Genomic DNA, 22,727 nt, shown 5'->3' with positions numbered 1-22,727 from the left:
TGAAAGTCCGTGTTGCCCAGCGACAGCCCCAAAACATCACTGCTCTAGAGGAGATCTGCATGGAGGAATGGGCCAAAATACCAGCAACAGTGTATGAAAACCTTGTGAAGACATACAGAAAACATTTGACCTGTGTCATTGCCAACAAAGGGTATATAACAAAGTATTGAGAAACTTTTGTTATTGACCAAATACTTATTTTCCACCATAATTTGCAAATAAATTCATAAAAAATCCTACAATGTGATTTTCTGGATTTTCTTTCTCATTTTGTCTGTCATAGTTGACGTGTACCTATGATGAAATTTACAGGCCTCTCTCATCTTTTTAAGTGGGAGAACTTGCACAATTGGTGGCTGACTAAATACTTTTTTGCCCCACTGTAATTTATGAAGAATTGGGTCAACTAAAACTACATGCATATCATCATATGGATGAGTGGCATGGTGTCAATGTGGTTTGCCTTTGGGTATGGTGCCACTCTCAGATGAATAGCAGATTCACCATGAATGAGCGCAACCACATTGGTATGTCCCCATCTGAGTGCTATCCCAAGCGTGATAGCATCTGCATGTTACCATCAGCGGAGATGTGTGCTCTGTTTTCTCCTTTCTCTCTCATATCTTATTAGGCTCTACAGAGACGGATGAAGCGGCCATTCCATAGTGGCAGATAATCAAGGCATGGTTTGTGGTTTCAGAGCTTATCACCTCAGACTCTTCAGCGCTCGGCAGTAGATCTCTGGGTCAAGTGACAAGACTGGGTTGAATAATGAGCTGCTTCAAAGGGCTTTTCTATGTGTGTGTGGGTGAGCTGAGCCTATATGGAATACAGTATGACAAGCTAAGGATACAGCTGCTGACTTGATGAAGTGATATCGTACATTATTCCACTCAAAACATAAAATGAAAATGAGAGAGGTCATATTATGAAGATAGACCATGGCAATGCTTCTCTTTTCCACTCCTATTTGACCTGGTATTTGTTTAACAATAAATACTGTCAAATATAATTTCATAACATTTCAACATACATCTCTTCCAGTCAGTTCTCCTGTTACAGACACAGAGAGATTATATGTGCTCAGATAGGACCTAAAAGGGTTCTTCGGCTGTCCCCATAGGAAAACCACTTGAAGAACCCTTTTTGGTTCAAGGTAGAACCTTTTTGCTTCCAGGTAGAATCCTTTTGAGTTCCATTTAGAACCCATTCCACAGAGGGATCTACATGGAATCCAAAAAAGAGTTCTAACTGGAACCAAAAAGGTATGGGGACAGCCGAAGAACCCATTTGGAACCCTTTTTTTCTAAGATTATAGAAGACCACCATCATTCTACAGTAAGTGGTATAGTCAGGTGTACTCAGAGGGACAGATGGAACTCACCAACACACTGGGTGCCGTTGATCCTCTCAAATCCAGCCGGACAGCTCCCATCGACTCCATTTCCTGAAAAGGCAATTCACATAATGATGTTTAAATAGCAATACTCGAGAGACACTGTGTGAGCCCTACTGATGTAAAGGGAAAGGGGATACCTAGTCATGTAGTGCCAACAGCTGTGTATACAACCAGAGTGATGGCTAAAAATTCACTGAGTCACTCGTTTCTTGCCTATCTTTCTCCTGCAGAGCCTGGATGAGATTTCAGATACTTTTAGTACTCAATCTGTGTGTACTGTATATACAGTCCCTGATCCCACCATGGAAGACTAGCAGCATGTAGCACCACAGAGAGAGAGCCAAGCGTACAGGAGCCATGGGATATACCGGAGCGCTCTGGGTCAACTAAACCAAGCGAAGCAAATCTTTTTTTTTTTACCATACGAGCATGACGTACCGTCAGTCTAGAGTGGAAAACACACTCTCATCTAACATTGGCTAACAATCACATCTCCAGTGAGCTAGCTAGCTTTGTGACTCCCAATTGTTTGCTGGACTGTTGGCAGCCTAAATCACACAATCTTAGTTATCTGTCTGCTAACAATCTCCCTCCCAGCTGTCTCTCCTCTCACATCAAACAACGCTCTATTTGGAGGACCTTTACTGGCTTGGGAGACAAGTGGGAAGTTGTGAAGTGACTTGAGGTTGCCGAGTAAAGATTCAAAGGACATTCCTCAAAGGAAATGGAAAGGATAAAGTACTTAGTGTTTCAAACGACTGTGATCCCAGGCCAGAGTTTTGGACAAGGCCTCTATTGTGTGGTATCAACCACATATTTATGGGAATGTTTGGGGAAGTTGTTTGCAAGGAGGGAGTAATTGCAATTGAGGAGGTTTTCATCGTAGTCTAAATCAAAATGAGGAAAACCATGCATTTCTTCCAGGCTGTTGAACAGAGAGGAAAAACAGCCTTGTTTGGTGATTTATTTCCATGTGTCTGTATTAATCAATGACCCCACAGGGCAGGCGACATAATGTTCTGTATTTCTTACTGGCTCCGGCTAAGCGTGGAGTTAGTCTATTACATAATAATATGTCCATTATCGATAACAAGTCATTTTCCTTAAGTACATTCTTTCACTGGGATGGCTGAGGAGAGTTACCTAAAACATTTTCAGGACTGTCTGGATTCCTGTTAAAATGAATAGTGGTGATGAAAGAAGTTGAAAACAGAACATTAGCTCACTACTTTTTTGACATGATGTTGATATGGTCTAGGAGGCGAGAGGGCAAAGCCAACTTACGGACAAATATGGCCAAGAGAAAAGTACATTCCAGTCAGGTTAGTCAGGTCTGGAGTAAAACATGTCAACAACTTCATGTACTGTATATAACTAGTTAATAATCGGATATTACGTAAATTCTTATTTAATTTCAGACAACAGAGCAAGGCCATCTGGTTTAAGGTTTCTAAAAGGAATTCCACTCCAATCTAAAGCACTCCTGTCTTTTGAAAAACCAGAGTCAATGTCAATAATGTAGTGAAGGTGAGATTAACAAGAACACGCTGGTAGGCTAGCCACTATAATGTAGCATGGGACATAAAGTTTCGGAAAATGTAGTAAAGTGTCCACAATAATACAACAAATTGATTTTTTTTAAACACATTGTGGACCACTCAAATGGAGTTTTCAGACACTAAAAACAATCAGTCAAACATGGTACAGGCGTCATATACAATACATGACATCATCTAAACAAAAAACAGAGTACATATGATCATACTGTACAACAGGTGTTACTCATTTTTTATTGTTGCACCTGGGATTACTAATCAGCAGTGACCTCCCCATTTGTTTCTGGTATTTAATTATTAGCTTTGAGATGAGAGGAGGGGTAGGTACACAAAGGCGACAGAAGATGGGGGGCCCGTCTATGCAAGAAATGGGAGAAAAAGGATTAACCCATTTTGTGATAGAAAGACTGAAAGGAGAGAACAAGTGTAATGGAAGAGAAGAGGGATATGGACGAAAGGCCAAGCTTCACTTTAAAGGAGAACTGGGAAAGGGACACTATAGAAGTCAGGCAGGTGACTACTAGACGGGGGTCTTTTACCTGTGTTAGGGGGACATAGGACACACTCGTTGATGCCCCAGGCCAGTCCAATCCCTCGGCAGCAGGTGTCCTGACTCCTGAGTCCTGGGAGAGGTGAGCTGCACTGAGGGGTAGAGGAGAAGAGAAGAGCATTGGATTTAAACTGGCACAACCACAATGAGACATGCCACCCATTTATATTGGATTGCTTAAGACTTAGCGACATAATTTGATGCATATTATGTACATACAGGTAACTGCCAAAATAAAGGAAACACAAACATGAAGTGTCTTAATAGCGTATTGGGTCACCACGAGGCACCAGAACAGCTTTAATGCACCTTCTAGCCATGGTAGCCAAAATAATGGGCAACTGGGCCTGCTCTGCATTTTTATACATGACCCTAAGCATGATGGGATGTTAATTCCACACCTGTGTGGAAGCACCTGCTTCCAATATATATTTGTATCCCTCATTTACTCAAGTGTTTCTTTTATATTGGCAGTTATCTGTAGGTATCAATAGTAGAAGTAATTCCTCTGCGAAGTCTCACCTGGCCGTTGCGTACCTCCCTGAAGCAGTACTTGAACCCGGAATATTCTGTGTAGGTGGAGTCACCATGGAGGGTCTGGGCCTGGACTCTGGTTTTGGGTGGTGGGGCTTCGGCCCTCTCCCCTGGCAGAACACTGGTCCTGGCCCCCGAGAGGCCTGCTGACCAGGTGACCGTCTCCGACTGCTCCCTAACTGTGCCTGGCCCGTAGCCTACCTTCAGCACCTGGTGGATCTTCACGCTGGCCTCTGGGGGGTGCTGCACCCGCACCTTGACCATGGATGAGCCAGATGCTGGGGGGAGGGAGAGAGGGGAGTGGGGGTTAGGGGTTAGCGGGGGTTAGCAGTAGCAAACACGGCTGACTCCATACAGTCTCTGCACAGAGCCTGACCTGACCCGCTGTGCCTCCAGGGGTCAGAGGTCATTCTATGACGGACCTCTCACTTGAACTCTGTCCCGGTGGCTCACATTTACCACTGGCTGAATGGTTGACGTTGCATTTTTGTGCTGACAGGTAACTAAGGAAGTGGATATGAATGGGAGCTCCCATGTATGAGAGGTGCCTTTGGTGCGTGACACAAAGTCTTTGATGTGGTTTCAATTCAAAAGGTAAATATTGAATGGCGGTCTTTATTCATTCCATTTGTTAGGAAGCTAGTGTGAAGCCCTGTTACTATAGCAGATCTTAAGAATCAAAGGAGGGTGTGTGTGGGGTGTCTGAAAATGGAGTGGCTGTTCTCCTAAAACATGCTATTACTGTGAGTCATGATGGCAGCCTCTTATCGTTTAGAGACTGGAGTGAAACGTTGGCACATCGTTTCCCCCACGGTGACGCCACTACACTGCCAAGAGACCCAGACTGAGCGGAAGGCCAGACCCAGACTCATTTCTCAACCTTTTCTTGGGCTTTATTAAAAAGGCAAGGAGTTAATCAGTTAACTCTGGGTGACTGAATGTCCCAGATCTGTTTGTGCTAAAGGAACTGTTGTGCACGGTTTGTTCTAGGTTGAAAAAACGAGAACGCAAAGAACAAGGCTCATTAAAATCAAGACCCAGGACATTGGACTCTTCACCTCCTAGCCATCCGTCCGTAATATCAGACCTATAGGACCTGGTTTACTATTCAGGGTTTTACGGAATCGTTTACACAGGGCCCTGGAGATACGCAGCCAACACAATGTTTCATTTACAGATGCAGTTTGGACTGTGTTTTTCATTTGCCCCAAAACAATGAGAGTGCAGATGGGTTGTTTGTTCCATTATCGTGCTGTGGATTTTACAACATGCTGAACTCTACAACACGGCTGCATCAATTATAAAAGGCGGAGACAATGGAACCACATCAGAGACAGTGTTTTGGACCCAAACATGTCTCAGGCGTCCGCTCTCTGTGGTTAACAAGCAATCCCATTGTCTGACCCCTGTAGGATTTCCCATAACTGTTCATAGACTAACTCTGAGATAATTTGGAATTTACTCGCTGCTTGTCTACACCCCACTCGAGTTGTGACAAAATGTACACGGTTTTAATTGCCTGTTCACTATTTCACACTGTCTGGCCTATTGGCCGACCTCGTCCTCACAGCTGGTCCTGACAGCACAACAGAGGTGTCCTTTGTCCGCCTGTGTTTTTCACGCTAAAAAAAGTTTGCCATTTAGCCACAAGGAGATGAAAACAGAGCATTCATCATCCCTCCTAAATACACTCCTCCTCAAGAGAAGAGAGGAAACGTTCACCACAGGCTGCATAGCCCTTAGTGGTGGTACAATTGATGGTTGTCAAAATGCGGTTGTGATGCTAAATTGCATCACAAGTTGCCAAGGAACTAGAGTGTAAGAGTCCTGGCTGCGCTAGAAAAAATATCAGGGTAGCAAAATTGCCATTAGAAAGAGGTACAGTATATTGCTGATATAAGTGGATTTGTGAGATGTGCATGGACAAAGATGTTTTATGATAAACACTACAGAATAGAGCCCCACAGTGGAGATGTCATAATACCCATAAAACCTAGCGGTCAAACACCATTCATTTTTCCCATAGGGAATGTTAGAAACATAAGGGCTGTGTTTTGTGTAGGCTTACCCTGGCGTGACGTTTTGATAACCATGTAAATCTCTCTCAGACAAGGTGACTTTTATCAGTATATTCGGCTCTATTTACTCTCAGATTCGAAAATGCTAATTAGCATCAAAGTAGACATCATGCAAGACTACATATCCCTGCAAGCTCCTGCACATCATCTCTAGCTGACAGGTATTGTGTCAATTAAAAATGTGCACCAGACAGTTCACAGAATTGTCAATTTAAAGAAATGTTGCCAATTTATTCATTACTAAATTTAGCTAATAGATTGTTAATCCAGAGATTCTTACCTTTGCCTCGGCGGTCTCATCCAGTCTCATCTGTAGCTCAATTGGTAGAGCATGGCGCGTGTAACGCCAGGGTAGTGGGTTCGATCCCCGGGACCACCCATACGTAAAAATGTATGCACGCATGACTGTAAGTCGCTTTGGATAAAAGCATCTGCCAAATGGCTTATTATATTATATTATTATCATGGCATTTGTAGTTCTTTATTATAGCCACATTAACAGCTAATTAGCATTTCATTTTTGGGGAGTAAATACAGGGGAATATATTGATAGAAGTCACCTTGTCCTAGAGAGATTTACACGGTTATCAAAACGTCACGCCATGGTAAGCATACACGAAATACAGCCCTTATTTTAAGTGTTTCTAAAATCCCCTATGGAAAAAATGAATGGTGGAAAAAAGATTGGAACTATTTCCTTGTTTGACCGCTAGGTTTGATGGGTATTATGACTCATACTGTGGTACTCTATTGGCAGGTCAGCTAAGTCTAAGACCCCACTATCAACGTAGGCCTCCTCAGTGATATTGCGTAAGCCCTCAGATCTCCACTCCGAAACACTCTCCCAGACCTGGAATAGAGCGTGGACTTTTGGAAGCAGCTCGTCAACATAATTGACCCCGACATTTAATTTGTTAGTATGAGCTCAGCGTACTGTTTAGATTTCAGTCATTAACTTTTGGTTGTGTTTCACCAGCCCCCCCCCCCCAACCCCCATCCCCCTGGAGCGAACACAAGCCACACTGATGTCATTAGGCTTTATAGAGCATGGACAAAATACACATGCGCTCAGGGTCGCATTCCTATGATAACATCTTCAAAGGCAGCAGAAGATGACCAACCATACTGTATCCTAAAACAAGTCCCATCTGTAACTGCAGTGTTAAAACTTCAGATTTAACTGACTGCGTAGTTAGTTGTGATTGGCAAATATGATGACGTGCATTTTCCAGGGTCTCAATACCGCCATGCAGGGCAATGTCAGTGTTTGTCTTTTCTTCATGTTGTACAAATATACTTCACCATCTGAGAGCGTACGTCAACTGATAGAATTTGGTCAGAAACATCTGGCTGTCATAACATCCAAAATGCACATTTGGCAAGTCAGTGAGAGTATTCGTAAGTAGCCGAATCAGAGTGTTCTCATATGCATTGTAATGATGTTAAAATAATGGGAAATTAGTGATTGTCTAAGAGACCTAGAGGAATTGCTGTCCGTGTTTCAAGGCTTATTACCCATTGGCACTGAGAGGTACAATTTAAGTGTTGAGTACTGGCCAAGGGAAAACAGTCATGTATAACTGTCATAATATTCCATCTTTAGCTCAGCACACACGGTGCAGTTTGAATGTAATGAATCTACAGGAAAGACCCACTTTATGTAACTATGTGACGTGTGAACCTTAGTTGACCATTTTTGCACATTCAAAGCCAAACCACAGATGACTAAATGTCAGACGTAAGCATAATTTGTTATGCATTATTAGGCAATTAATGATGGTTAATTTGATAATTTCAAAAAAGGCTGTTTGCTATAATTGTCATAAATGTATTTCATCGACATGTCAGTATCACACCTCTATATGCAGAGAATTAGCCGTCTTTGTGCTCATTCTAGAGCTCTTCCTTCTTCTATTTGATATTTATCCCAGTCTTACTGTCAAGGAGAGACTCCTTCACTAGAGACATTGGACTCTGCTTTATAGATTTGTGTGTAACGTATTAACTTAAGAGCAAGTTGTGTTTCAATCATCACCATTCAGATCCCACCGCTGCCACCAATGAGGCCGGCCTTGTCACACTTACCACCGCTGGGCTGACTGTGGCTCTGCTGCTGGCTCTGGAGGGGGAGAATGTACTCTGACTGGGTCAGCAGCTGCTGACTGGCCAGCACTGAGGGGATGCGCAGAGGCTTCTCAATGTCATTGGTGGAGGGCGTGGCCACGGGGATGTGGCAGAACTTGCCGGTGAAGGTTGGCGGGCAGAGGCAGCGGTCCTTCTGGATGCAGACCCCTCCGTTTTGACACAACATGGGGCACAGGACTGGAGGAGAAACAGAGGAGGGAGGGAGGGAGACAAACAGAATGGCTCTGTTAACTGTGACCAGATTGAGGGAGAAACATGGAGTCCAAGACATCAACAACTGAAATAGAACTCTGGAGCTGAGAGAAACAATAACCATATTGTTTTATGTCCTGTAGTGATTACCATGGTTCAGTTACCATTAGGGCCAAGAGTTCCTCCCTGTTGCGGTTCAAATGTAACAACACAAACTCACGATTCAGATACGATCCGATTACAAAACCAAGGGCAGAGTCTAATAAGTTCACGCCTACCTGGCCAACCAAGGCAACAAGGGAAAACCTCCAACACATGTCCTTGTGACAGAGACAATTGATAGACAGTTTGGAAACACTGTAAACAATGCCATTCAAAACAACACTGATTGGTTACAGAGCACACAAATACCATCTTTACTTCATTTCCCCCCTTTTTACCACAATGAATGGAAAACAAGCTAAAACAAGCAGTACTCTGATGAAAACCATACCTCTGCTTATTCTGTCCACCAGCACATGCTTTCCATATCACATGGCTGCGCTGTATTAATGCTCATAATAATAATAATAACGTTGGAAAGCTTGGCCCTGGCCAATGCCCAAGTCCATGGAAATTAATTTACAATGGCAATGCAGCTAGGCAGAGAGAGAGATATGCCTGGCAGTCAGCTGAATAGAATGATCTTTTCAGCATCTATAATCAGTCCATTATGCATCTCCCTGGCCAACTGTCTGTCCATCAAACACTGGGCCAGAAGGATAAACTCAGCACAGTTAGTAAACAATATCTGACGCAATATGGGGGGTGAGAGAGAGCGAGAGAGAGAGATAAAGAGAAAGAAAGAAAGACAAAAAGATGGATGTACTGATAGACCTTGTTGTGTTACTTTCTATCCATATTTTCATTAGGTAGAATATAAACCTGCTCTCTCTTAAACACTCAAATGTGTTTGTGTTCTGTGGTAATTTACCACTCAAGACGGGGGGTTCAGCTAAAGCTGTTTTCTCTGAGGTGAACATCTCAGAGTGGTTTGGAGAGGATACTGTAAAACACAAATATTGGACTGTACGAGGTCCCGACAGTCACACTGATTATAGGCCTTCACCTTTCCCGAGCCTTCCGGAACTTGGAAAGACGACGGCAGCTGAAGGCTGTCCAAAGTACACACTGATCCATCATTTTTAGTGTTCTTCCTTTCCCTAGGGGGGGCACATAATTGATTTTCCATCTGAATTCGAAGTCCTCTGGGCTCCAGTGAGCGTGTCAGCATCGGGGTAACTACCGTAACTAACTATCTATTTTCTCAGTTTCTGGCACGCTCTTGCCCATTGTTCCAGAGGCCATGGCGAGGAACAGGAAAAAGGTTGGTGTTTTTGTCAGGAAAAGGCCTTTTACAAGAGGAATTTACAGTACAGTGGCTTAGGAGTTCTCTAGGTTCCTATCGCAGAGAGCCTGTGTCCGGCCCCCGGGGTTAGAGCAGCAGCGTTCTGCTGTGTGGAGTAGATTTCCGGTAGAGAAATCATGTGTGGAGCATATGCAGTGTATCAGTGTGTATTCCCCGCTGTGGCGTAGCCGTGGTGATGAGGTCATGTGCAGTATGCAAACTGAGAAGGTGACCTAATTGTTTGCTCCGAGTCGGACGTGTGTGTCCCTCCAGATGCAATGGATCCATCCACCAGAGTCTACACAGGGAGAGGGGAAATTAGGGAGCGAGAGAGAGAGCGAGAGAGATGGAACAGACAAAAAAAAGACAGACAGAGAGAGGGACAGAATGGGAAAAAAGAGAGGCAGAAAGAGAGAGAGAGAGCGAGAGGGGGGGGGAGGGTGCAGGTTGCATGATGACTCAACCTGAATTTAATTCCGTTGCTCTATCAATCGCTCCATACATGAGTCTGAACCTACCATCCTAGAAGTTGTTTGTGCTGATTCATGTAGACCAGCTCTGGTCCAACCCATCGGTTGGGACCAATCAGAACGGTTTGAATGTGTTCACGTTCGAGAAGTCGTCGGGGAGGAAGCAAACCAGATTCATCGTGGAGAAGAAACGTTAGTGGCCGTGGCATTTGAACCGAGCGATGTGGATGGGTCGCCATGCAAGGGTGCAGGTGCCTCCGAGGAAAAACAGTGACGTCAGCTGAGCTGTTGAGAGGCAGTGAGCAGCTGCCCAGTTCTTCTCAGACCCTCCATGAGACACAGAACGTCAGCCCTCTCTTCTCAGAGAAGATCCCCATGTCTTTCACTGCACTCATATCCATGTAATGCAGTACATCTCTCAGGCCAGTGTGGAACAACAGGTCATCACACCATGTAGAGTTTTAGTTTTCATGACCCCATGACATAATTTCCTGTGTCCCCAGGCTTTACAGCTAGGCCTTGGAGGATTTCACTCCAAAGGGTGGTTTGAAAATGAGAGCGTCATCATTCAAACATTCTGGGCATGTGAGTGTGTACTGTATGTACTTCAAGGCTGACAGCATTAGCCCTCCCTGGAAAGAATCAAAAAGTGTGTGTGTGTGTGTGTGTGTGTGTACAGGGAGATGTTTTGAGGCAAATCAAAGACACATGCCATTTGGGCTCCCTCTTTGCATGCAGGAGAAGGAAGGTTCAGCTGGCCATAGTTTCTACAGCTTGCACAGAGATGCTTAACCCATGATGTCCTCATGCACACCCAGCCTGTACCTTTATCAAGACAACCCTGAATAGACCTCAATATGGGTGAGGAGGATATTAATACAGCAGAAAGCTGAAGAGTAATTATCAGGTGAATGCAGAATTAATACCAGCAATGCAACTTGATTCAAACATAGCAGCTGGCATTTGGGATCAAATCACAGCTTATTTATCATATGCACAGGATAAAGCGTAGTGTACACGGTATAATGAAATGCTTTCTTGCAAATAGACTCACTTGTAGCTAGCAATCAGCATGAGATCATGAGTTCCAACTGCAACAATAAAGCTAATCATAATGGCAGTTATCCAAACTATCCCAGATCAACTTTGCCATAGCACCTCGCTTTGAATAGCTGAAAAGTTAGGTCCCTCTTTGAACAGTCAAATATGCACTGAGATATTCACAGAGATATTTTGGGCTCTGCTGGCCACATCTGCCTGACAGACATTTTTCACAAGTCCGTGATAGAGGGCATCGATTGGGTCGTAGCCAATAGGACCAGAGAGAGGGACTAAACCGTAAGTATGGCAAGACAAAACAAGTATATTTTACACTAGTACACAGTCGAGCACTGTCTAGTGTCTAATGTAACATGCATGGTGCTAGGGGATAATGAGACATTGTTCCTGGTCTGTCTGCTTCATGCTACCCCACCTGACATGTGACCGGCCAGTAACATAGTCTGTGTGCATTTTGGGGGGGGGGGGGCTTGTTTGTACATGAGTCTGACTTTGAGCTGACATCATCTGAATGACTGAGTCCAGGAACAAGCCTATAAACCAGACGTGTGCTAAGCGGACGAAAGGGGAGGGTATTTTCCCTGAGCCCGTTTATACAAGGTATGGGGCATTACTCAGGTCATAGAAAAACAAACAACTGACTTGGCAGCTCTTTAAAGCTTACCAAGTCTGGGTTATTATTAATTAATGAAATGTTCATAGTTGACTGTAGACATAGGCCTACATTGAGAAACATGACTACAGTGCGCACGACGCCAACACCATCATTAAGTTTGCAACGACACAACGGTGGTAGGCCTGATTGATCACCAACGATGATGAGACAGCCTATAGGGAGGAGATCAGAGGCCTGGCAGTGTGGTGCTAGGACAACAACCTCGCCCTCAAAATCAGCAAGACAAAGGATCTTATCGTGGACTACAGGAAATGGGGGTCGAACACACCCCAATTCCCATCAATGCGGCTGTAGTAGAGCGGGTCCACATCACAAAGGACCTATCATGGTCCAAACACACAAACACAGTCGTGAAGAGGGCACAACAACGCCTCTTCCCCCTCAGGAGGATGAAAAGGTTTGGCATCGGCCCACAGATCCTCAAAAAGTTATACAGCGGCACCATTGAGAGCATCTTGACTGGTTGCATCACTGCCTGGTATGGCAACTGCTCGACATCTGACCGCAAGGCGCTACAGAGGGTAGTGCGTATGGCCCAGTACATCACTAGGGCTGAACTTCCTGCCATCCAGGACCTAAATACCAGGTGGTGTCAGAGGAAGGCCCTAAAAATTGTCAAAGACTCCAGCCAAACAAGTCATAGACTGTTCTCTCTGCTACCGCACGGCAAGCGGTACCGGCGCGCCAAGTCTGGGACCAAAACGCTCCTGAACAGTTTCTACCCCCAAGCCATAAGACTGCTGAACAGTTAATCAAATACTAATTTACATTAGCTAGGTTTCCATCCAATTGGCGACAGATTTGAATGCTAATATTCTAAAATCCGCATAAAAACAACATGCACATTTTCCCACCAGAGATGTGTTTCCATCAAATGTACTTTTTGCAGATAAAAGGCTGTACGTGATGACGTAGTGCACATAAACATTCATTGTGGTTAAATTCCCAAGTACCGAATAAAAATACAAGTTAAATGGGTTTCCATCGCATTTTCAACTCTACTGATGGTTCTCACAAAGAATGCTGCATTATATAGCGAGTGTGCCCACTCTGGTATTGGCACGTGTGCTCTAACCAACAGCGCTATCTGCACGCTGTTGGCTAGAGTGCACGTATAGCCTACATGGTGAGACTACAGTGCCTTGCAAAAGTATTTATCCCCCTTGGCGTTTTTCCTATTTTGTTGCATTACAACCTGTAATTTAAATGGATTTTTATTTGGATTTCATGTAATGGACATACACAAAATAGTCCAAATTGGTGAAGTGAAATTAAAAAAATAACTTGTTTCAAAAAATTCGGAAAAAATTATAACGGAAAAATGGTGCGTGCATATGTATTCACCCCCTTTGCTATGAAGCCCCTAAATAAGATCTGGTGCAACCAATTACCTTCAGAAGTCACATAATTAGTTAAATAAAGTCCACCTGTGTGCAATTTAAGTGTCACATGATCTGTCACATGATCTCAGTATATACAGCTCTGGAAAAAATGAAGAGACCACTGCAACTTTTTCTTAACTCAGCATCTCTACATGTATGACAGCCATTCCATTCCAGTGTCTGTTGAATTCCAACACAGGCACACCTCATTCTAATGAATTAGCTACTGATTAGGTGATCACATGAACCAAATCTTATTTAACGAGGAAAAGTATAAAATCCACTGCTGTGGTCATCACCATCCTCTTGCAATAGGACCAGCTGGATGGCAAAAACAGTGCTAATAATACCTCAAAAGTAATATTAATAAAAAAAATAACAATTGACCATGCCAAAAGAGTTTAAAAGGAAAGTTTTGAGTAAGGAAAGGGTTCAATTCTGGCTTTACTGGCAGAGGGATACAGTGAGCGTCAGGTTGCTTCCATCCTTAAAATTTCAAAGACGGCGGTTCATAAGAACAAGGTCAAGCAGCAGACATTGGGGACAACAAATCTACAGACCGGCAGAGGACGAAAACGACTCTCTACTGACCGGGATGCCAGCCAACTCATTCGAATGTCACTCAACAACCGTAGGATGACATCAAGTGACCTACAAAAAGAATGGCAAACGGCAGCTGGGGTGAAGTGCACAGCAAGGACGGTTCGAAACAGGCTCCTAGGGGCAGGGCTGAAGTCGTGCAAAGCTAGAAAAAAGCCCTTCATCAATGAGAAGCAAAGAAGAGCCAGGCTGAAGTTTGCAAAAGACCATTAGGATTGGGCCGTAGAGGACTGGAGTAAGGTCATCTTCTCTGATGAGTCCAATTTTCAGCTTTGCCCAACACCTGGTCGTCTAATGGTTAGACGGAGACCTGCAGAGGCCTACAAGCCACAGTGTCTCGCACCCACTGTGAAATTTGGTGGAGGATCGGTGATGACCTGCTGGAATCGAGCAGATTTGTCTTTGTGAAGGACGCATGAATCAAGCCACGTACAAGGTTGTCCTGGAAGAAAACTTACTTCCTTTTGCTCTGACAGTGTTCCCCAACTCTGAGGATTGGTTTTTCCAGCAGGACAATGCGCCATGCCACACAGCCAGGTCAATCAAGGTGTGGATGGAGGACCACCAGATCAAGACCCTGTCATGGCCAGCCCAATCTCCAGACCTGAACCCCATTGAAAACTTGTGGAATGTGATCAAGAGAAAGATGGATGGTCACAAGCCATCAAACAAAGCCGAGCTGCTTGAAATTTTGCGCCAGGAGTGGCATAAAGTCACCCAACATCAATGTGAAATACTGGTGGAGAGCATGCCAAGACGAATGAAAGCTGTGATTGAAAATCAGGGTTATTCCACCAAATATTGATTTCTGAACTCTTCCTTAGTTAAAACATTAGTATTGTGTTGTTTAAAAATGAACATGAACTTATTTTCTTTGCATTATTCGAGATCTGACAACACTGCATCTTTTTGGTTATTTTGACCAGTTGTCATTTTCTGCAAATAAATGCTCTAAATGACAATATTTTTATTTGGAATTTGGGAGAAATGTTGTCAGTAGTTTAAAGAATAAAACAAAAATGTTAATTTCACCCAAACACATACTTATATATAGTAAAACCAGAGAAACGTATATTTTTGCAGTGGTCTCTTAATTTTTTTCAGAGCTGTATACACCTGTTCTGAAAGGCCCCAGAGTCTGCAACACCACTAAGCAAGGGGCACCACCAAGCAAGCAGCACCATGAAGACCAAGGAGCTCTCCAAACAGGTCAGGGACAAAGTTGTGGAGAAGTACAGATCAGGGTTGGGTTATAAAAATATATCAGAAACTTTGAAAATCCCACAGAGCACCATTAAATACATTATTAAAAAATGGATAGAATATGGCACCACAACAAACCTGCCAAGAGAGGGCCACCCACCAAAACTCACGGACCAGGCAAGGAGGGCATTAATCAGAGAGGCAACAAAGAGACCAAAGAAACCCTGAAGGAGCTGCAAAGCTCCACAGCGGAGGTTGGAGTATCTGTCCATAGGACCACTTTAAGCCGTATACTCCACAGAGCTGGCTTTACAGAAGAGTGGCCAGAAAAAAAGCCATTGCTTAAAGAAAAAAATAAGCAAACACGTTTGGTGTTCGCCAGAAGGCATGTGGGAGACTCCCCAAACATATAGAAGAAGGTACTCTGGTCAGATGAGACTAAAATTGAGCTGTTTGGCCATCAAGGAAAATGTCTGGCGCACACCCAACACCTCTCATCACCCCGAGAACACCATCCCCACAGTGAAGCATGGTGGTGGCAGCATCATGCTGTGGGGATGTTTTTCATCAGCAGGGACTGGGAAACTGGTCAGAATTGAAGGAATGATGGATGGCGCTAAATACAGGGAAATTCTTGAGGGAAACCTGTTTCAGTCTTCCAGAGATTTGAGACTGGGACGGAGGTTCACCTTCCAGCAGGACAATGACCCAAAGCATACTGCTAAAGCAACACTTGAGTGGTTTAAGGGGAAACATTTAAATGTCTTGGAATGGCCTAGTCAAAGCCCAGACCTCAATCCAATTGAGAATCTGTGGTATGACTTAAAGATTGCTGTACACCAGCGGAACCCATCCATCTTGAAGGAGCTGCAGCAGTTTTGCCTTGAAGAATGGGCAAAAATCCCAGTGGCTAGATGTGCCAAGCTTATAGAGACATACCCCAAGAGACTTGCATCTGTAATTGTTGCAAAAGTTGGCTCTACAAAGTATTGACTTTGGGGTGGTGAATAGTTATGCACGCCCAAGTTCTGTTCTTTTGTCTTATTTCTTGTTTGTTTCACAATAAAATATATTTTGCATCATTTTGCATTTCCACCAACATTTCTCGCATAATACATTTACCTACACAAAAAGATCCCACCTTGTCTAGCGTATTTTGTTTTATCGACATTTGGAAAGTTTACCGAAAAAATTACGTTTCCATCAGGCCCGTCATGACATTTGTTATCCGACATGTACTTTACTCACATAAAAAGGTTGGATGGAAGCCTGGTTACTGACCCCCTTTTATTATTTATTTTTGAATCTTAATTTTTTGCACAGACTCTCTTGCATTGGCTCTATGCACACTCACTAGATTCTACCCATACACACACTACATATGCTCACACACACAATCTGCTGCTACTGTGTTTATTATACAGTATATCCTGATTGACTAGTCACTTTTACCCCTACCTACATGTACTGTACCTACTGTATTACCTCAATTACCTCCACTACCTCATACCCCTGCACATTGACTCAGTACTGGTACTCCTTGTATATAGCCTCTTTATTGTTATTTTATGGTGTTACTATTTCCTTTTTTTATTTAGCAAAACATTTTCATACTTTTTAATTGTTGGGAATGGGCTCGTAAGTAAGCATTTCACAGTAAAGTCTACACCTGCTGTATTCGGCGCATGTGACCAATACAATTTCATTTGTTACACTTTTAAACAGATGGTTCTTAGTGGCAATAATTTGGGTGTAGCGTTTTATCGCATTATGTAATCTAGGTAATTCAAGAGCCATCTTCAAGGCAGTCCTCTTAAACATTGCAACACATGGTCATCTTGTGCATTCATTCCCACCTCCTCTAAACCAGAGAGGTTGTTATGGAGCCTGGATATAAATGATGTGATGATGGTAACAAGCCAGCGTTGATGGACATGATGGTAGTACAGGAAACACGTGGCTGTGATTAGCTTCATACGCACCGGCCCTAGTCGTGTCCGTCCATAATTTCCAAACATTATGCAACTAACTCCTCTCATCTCAACTCTCAAACATCTAAAAGGCCCCCATGTAGGGTCAAGGCACTCTGGCTCAGAACATAAAACTAAGGCTTGTTCAGAAACTATGAGGAAGTACAATTATTCTGGCCCGGTGTATCAAAACACAGACAGAAACACACAATCTCTCTGATTAGCCAGACACGAGGCAGCCGTGTCACTGAAGTTGAGTTTTATTACTGAACAAATGCAGCTAAATCTCCACTTAATCCCAGGACGGATTTGGAGTCTTGTGTCGGTCTGTCTTAACGTCTCAGTCTAGGAGGCAGTGAGTGTGTAAAGAAATCGCATTACGAATTACTGCATTACAGAAACGAGTACCGCAAGATTACAACAAGCTGGGCAACAAGATCAAGAGGAAGGGTGAAGAAATAAAGAGGGTAAAGGAGAGAGAGATTGCGAGAGAGAGAAAGAGCGATATCAAGAGAAAGAGATAGAGAGAGGGATAGAGAGATAGAAGGAAGAGGGCGGTACAAATACCACTTTATTTACTCCCCTGTATTTCCTTTCTGCCACGGAGAGTGAATATAACCCTGCATGTGGTTTAAGACATCATGGTATATCTCCTTTGTGCACCTGCATGTTGAGACCAGTGATATACTGTAGGAGACTGGGCTTGTGCATCTTCTTGACACTCAGCAATAACAAACAGAGAACCAGCTGAATCCAGCTGGCCTACAATTCTAACTTTTCTCCTCATGTCTTCTCTGGCCTACCCATAGTCTCAATGTGGGTCGCTAGAGCCACACTTGAATAACTTCCGTCAAACTGACTTGAAGGGAAAGTCAGACATGTATACTGAACTAAAATATAAACAAAACATGTAAAGTGTTGGTCCCATGTTTCATGAGTTGAAATGAAAGATCTCATACATTTTCCATACACACAAAAAGCTTATTTCTCTCAAATTTGGTGAACAAATTAGTTTACATCCGTGTTAGTGAGCATTTCTCCTTTGCCAAGATAATCCATCCACCTGACAGCTGTGGCTTATCAAGAAGCTGATTAAACAGCATGATTATTACACAGGTGCACCTTGTGCTGGGGACAATTTTATTGACAGGAATCTGAATGCACAGAGATACCATTGTCGTGCCATTCATCATGACAATGCACGGCCCCATGTCGCAAGGATCTGTACACAATTCCTGGAAGCTGAAAATGTCCCAGTTCATCCATGGCCTGCATACTCACCAGACATGTCACCCATTGAGCATGTTTGGGATGCTCTGGATCGACGTGTACGACAGCGTGTTCCAGTTCCCACCAATATCCAGCAAATTCGCACAGCCATTGAAGAGGAGTGGGACAACATTCCACAGGCCACAATCAACAGACTGATCAACTCTATGCAAAGGAGATGTGTCGCGCGGCATGAGGCAAATGGTGATCACACCAGATATTGACTGGTTTTCTGATCCACGCCCATACCTTTTTTTTAAGGTATCTGTGACCAACAGATATATATCTGTATTCCCAGCCATGTGAAATCTATAGATTAGGGCCTAATTAATTTATTTCAATTGACTGATTTCCTTATATGAACTGTAACTCAGTAAAATCTTTGAAATTGTTGCGTTTATATTTTTGTTCAGTGTAATTTCTATGGAAATATGGACCATTATCTTGAAAGAAAACAAGTAATAATGTTTCATGGATGGTCTGAGAGCGGATAGGTCTCTGTCTGTCTCACGCATACAGATGGGAACACTATCAATATGGCAACAGACAGAATACATGCAAAGAACAAATTATTCACTGTCATAAGATCACACATTGACACACACACACAGAGGATACAGAGATTCCCTGGCATGTAGAATGGATCCATCAATGAGTACATTAACCTTGAGGTTTGGTCTTACATTCATCAAGGTGCTGGAAGGGAGACAATCTTTCTGTTTTTGTCCATCACACACACACACACACACACACACACACACACACACACACACACACACACACACACACACACACACACACACACACACACACACACACACACACACACACACACACACACACACACACACACACACACACACACACACACACACACACACACACACACACACACACACACACACACACACACACACACACACACACACACACACACACCTTGAGGTGGATCTCATGTAAGGATGGTCCCAACGCAGTTGCTCTGAGCCTGGGTAAATATGTGCACATGTCTGGATGGTCGCCTCTCAAGACGGTGTGAATACCTGTAAAGGAGGCCAGCAGAGCCAAGGGGCTACTCTCTCATCCTCCAACCTGTCCACATTTAAGGTCTAGCCCATACCAATCTCCCAAACCTGTCTCCACCACTGACCTAAAATCACAGTGATGCTACAACCACACCTCCAGCTCATCAGTCCCATTACTCCTAATGTCACTCTGTCTGGACCCCAGAGTGGGAGGTCTCAGTAAATGAAGCCGGGGTTGAGTCCTCTGTCTACTTATGGAGAGACTACAGTATACTGCATGCTTACAGAGAGAGATGGTAAACAGAGGTAAGAAGTGAGATAACTTACAGACTCTGAAGCCCGGTCCCAGTGCAGCCCGGCCCCCATGTTCACTGTTGTAGAGGGTGGTCACATTGCCCTGCTCGCAGAAGTTGGTGCAGCGTCCCTGGGTGCAGCGCACCTTGCAGATGGTCGGGGTGAAGAGCACCTTGATGCGCTGAGATCCACTTCTTCCTGCCCCTGCTGCCGATCCTCCTCGGTGGCCGGTGGTCTGGTTGCTGGCTGGAAGGGGGAAAAAGACGAAGCAGAGGTAGAGCAGCGGTAGGAGCCTGAGCCTGGGTCTGAGCTGGAGCATGGTGCCGTCCGTTTACTGACGATGCATCCCAAGTAGAAGAGACACCACAGAGATCCACGAGAAGGGCTGCTGCGCACGGCAAGAAGAGATGTGAGAGAAGCAGAGGGGAAGACCAAGGAACTCCACCCTTACTCTTACGCTTCTTTCAATCACACTCTCTCGCTCTCTCTCTCTCGCAACTGGCGCAGGACGAGGAGGGTAAGGAAGAAAGTGGGAAAAAAATAGAAAAACAGACCCAACGCTTCCCTTCCTTTTTTCCTGAATACACCAACCACAGAAATTAGGATCTTTGAGGAGGGAAGCACGTGCAAAAAAAATTTAACTTTTAGGAAAAAGTGCCTGTCCACTTAATTGGAAGCAGTATAGCGAGAATGCTCTGGGCGAGCCTCCAAACACAATGTTTATAAGGGATCCAATCCATCACCCTGTACTGGGAACTCTTCACTACGGCCCCTGACCCGCTCTCTGTGCCCTGCCGTTATGCTGTAACTGTAATCTGTTTTGTTTCCCCCCTTTTCCTTGTACTCCCCCCTCTAGTTTCATAACATGGACCGTTCTGTCATCTGAGGAAGAGACCACAAGGAGGGGGGTGGTGGGGGGGTGAGGCAAGGTTTGAGTTTCAGGTCCTCGCTGGCATTATAAACTGTGGTGGTGAAGTCATCGCTCTCTCTCTCTCTCATTCTGCTCATAACGGAGCGGGGAAGAGGAGGGAAGTTATTTTTCTTTCACTACGCACTTTTAGAGATGTCATTTCACTAGTCCCACAGGCTCTTCCGTGACATACACAATGTGCATTAAACCTGTTGCTTTACCGAGCCAGCTCATTCCTGAGCAACAGGGGAAAGAAACGTGCACGTGCCATCCACGTGCATCCACGTTGCACTGGCTCACATCAGACTTACCACTTTAAGCACAACTAGGGTGAAATCACCTGAGAAAACTATTGGAGACAAATGTTAAATAATCCTTTTATGGTCATTCATGGTTATAAACCACAGAAACATCCCAACCCGATTCGAAAAGGAAGGTTGATGGAAATTATTTAGCTAGGAAAAGAATGGTAAACAATGGAAAATAAAGAAACCAATTGACAAAGAGATTCATTGTAATGTTAAAGTTATGAGCTAAAACTGTATGGTCATTAGATTTACAAACATGACTTGTTCATTATATTCACTAATAATTAACCCCGAAACAAAGCTGAGCAGAAATTCCTTGTTGAGTTTGGAAGACAAACAGCTGCGTTGGACTGGGCTCAAACACAGGTGCCCCATTACAGCAATATCTCCAGTTTCACCAGTATAAAACCTGGAAGAGAGGAATGGGAGGACAGCGAGCGAGGCACGCGCCAGCCAACTTCACTAAGGCACTAGACCACATCAAAGGCTTGGTGAGGTTAAGTGCTGAGAGAATGATGTTTTACTTGAAGCTTATATGGGTCATCAACACATCATGGAGAATTACCTAATTTACGTAACGGGAACGGACCAAGCTAGAACTTAGAGAGAACTCGGTTCTGTAACAGCTTCTCCTGGGTTCTGAAAGGAACTACAGGTACACCGGTACTATGGTCTCCCTGCCCCTCTGTTTTTTTAACAGCCCTTTGGCACTACACTGCTGGTCTGACCCGCACCTGTAGCTCAACTTGGCCCGGCCCAGAGTGGTGAGTCATTCTGGGCCAAGACTGGGAGGTAGGATACATTGCCAGAAAGAGAGAGAGAGGGGAGGGCCTTGGCGTAGGCTAGGATACACAGTAAATTACCATGCTACCGCTGGGACGAGCCGTCTGGGTCTGGACTGTGGGTTCCTGTCTTGCTGGGGGAGGAGGAGGTATTGGTGTCTGCTCAGGACAGGTGTTGTTCACAACGATTTCTAGTACGAGTCAATGAGGTCACAGCAGGTTTTTTTGTTTTGTTTTTGTTTTAGGGGGTAGATCAGCTTTAATATTGCAGATAGATTGTAACTTCCATCAACGTAATTGTCTGCATCACTTCCAATCCACCATATGTTTTTTCTCCGCATATATATATATACAGTGGGGAAAAAAAGTATTTAGTCAGCCACCAATTGTGCAAGTTCTCCCACTTAAAAAGATGATAGAGGCCTGTAATTTTCATCATATGTACACGTCATCTATGACAGACAAATTGAGGAAAAAAATCCAGAAAATCACATTGTAGGATTTTTAATGAATTTATTTGCAAATTATGGTGGAAAATAAGTATTTGGTCACCTACAAACAAGCAAGATTTCTGGCTCTCACAGACCTGTAACTTATTCTTTAAGAGGCTCCTCTGTCCTCCACTCGTTACCTGTATTAATGGCACCTGTTTGAACTTGTTATCAGTATAAAAGACACCTGTCCACAACCTCAAACAGTCACACTCCAAACTCCACTATGGCCAAGACCAAAGAGCTATCAAAGGACACCAGAAACAAAATTGTAGACCTGCACCAGGCTGGGAAGACTGAATATGCAATAGGTAAGCAGCTTGGTTTGAAGAAATCAACTGTGGGAGCAATTATTAGGAAATGGAAGACATACAAGACCACTGATAATCTCCCTCGATCTGGGGCTCCACGCAAGATCTCACCCCGTGGGGTCAAAATGATCACAAG

General features: G+C 44.0%; 1 protein-coding gene across 1 annotated transcript in view; it reads right to left on the bottom strand.

The window, feature by feature from the left end:
* Positions 1 to 22,727, bottom strand: part of LOC121567411 (latent-transforming growth factor beta-binding protein 4) — an 88,441-nt gene that overhangs the window by 31,871 nt on the left and 33,843 nt on the right. Inside the window, exons 5-9 of the mRNA XM_045220831.1 lie at positions 19,823 to 20,035; positions 8,203 to 8,439; positions 4,028 to 4,317; positions 3,495 to 3,597; positions 1,385 to 1,447 (exon numbers count right to left, since the gene is read on the bottom strand). Of these exons, the coding sequence (XP_045076766.1) occupies positions 1,385 to 1,447; positions 3,495 to 3,597; positions 4,028 to 4,317; positions 8,203 to 8,439; positions 19,823 to 20,035 (906 nt within the window). The remainder of the gene's footprint in view (positions 1 to 1,384; positions 1,448 to 3,494; positions 3,598 to 4,027; positions 4,318 to 8,202; positions 8,440 to 19,822; positions 20,036 to 22,727) is intronic.

This window comes from Coregonus clupeaformis, chromosome 6 (genome assembly GCF_020615455.1).
Source record: "Coregonus clupeaformis isolate EN_2021a chromosome 6, ASM2061545v1, whole genome shotgun sequence".
NCBI classification, from domain to species: domain Eukaryota; kingdom Metazoa; phylum Chordata; class Actinopteri; order Salmoniformes; family Salmonidae; genus Coregonus; species Coregonus clupeaformis.
This window is presented reverse-complemented; position numbering and strand designations above follow the sequence as displayed.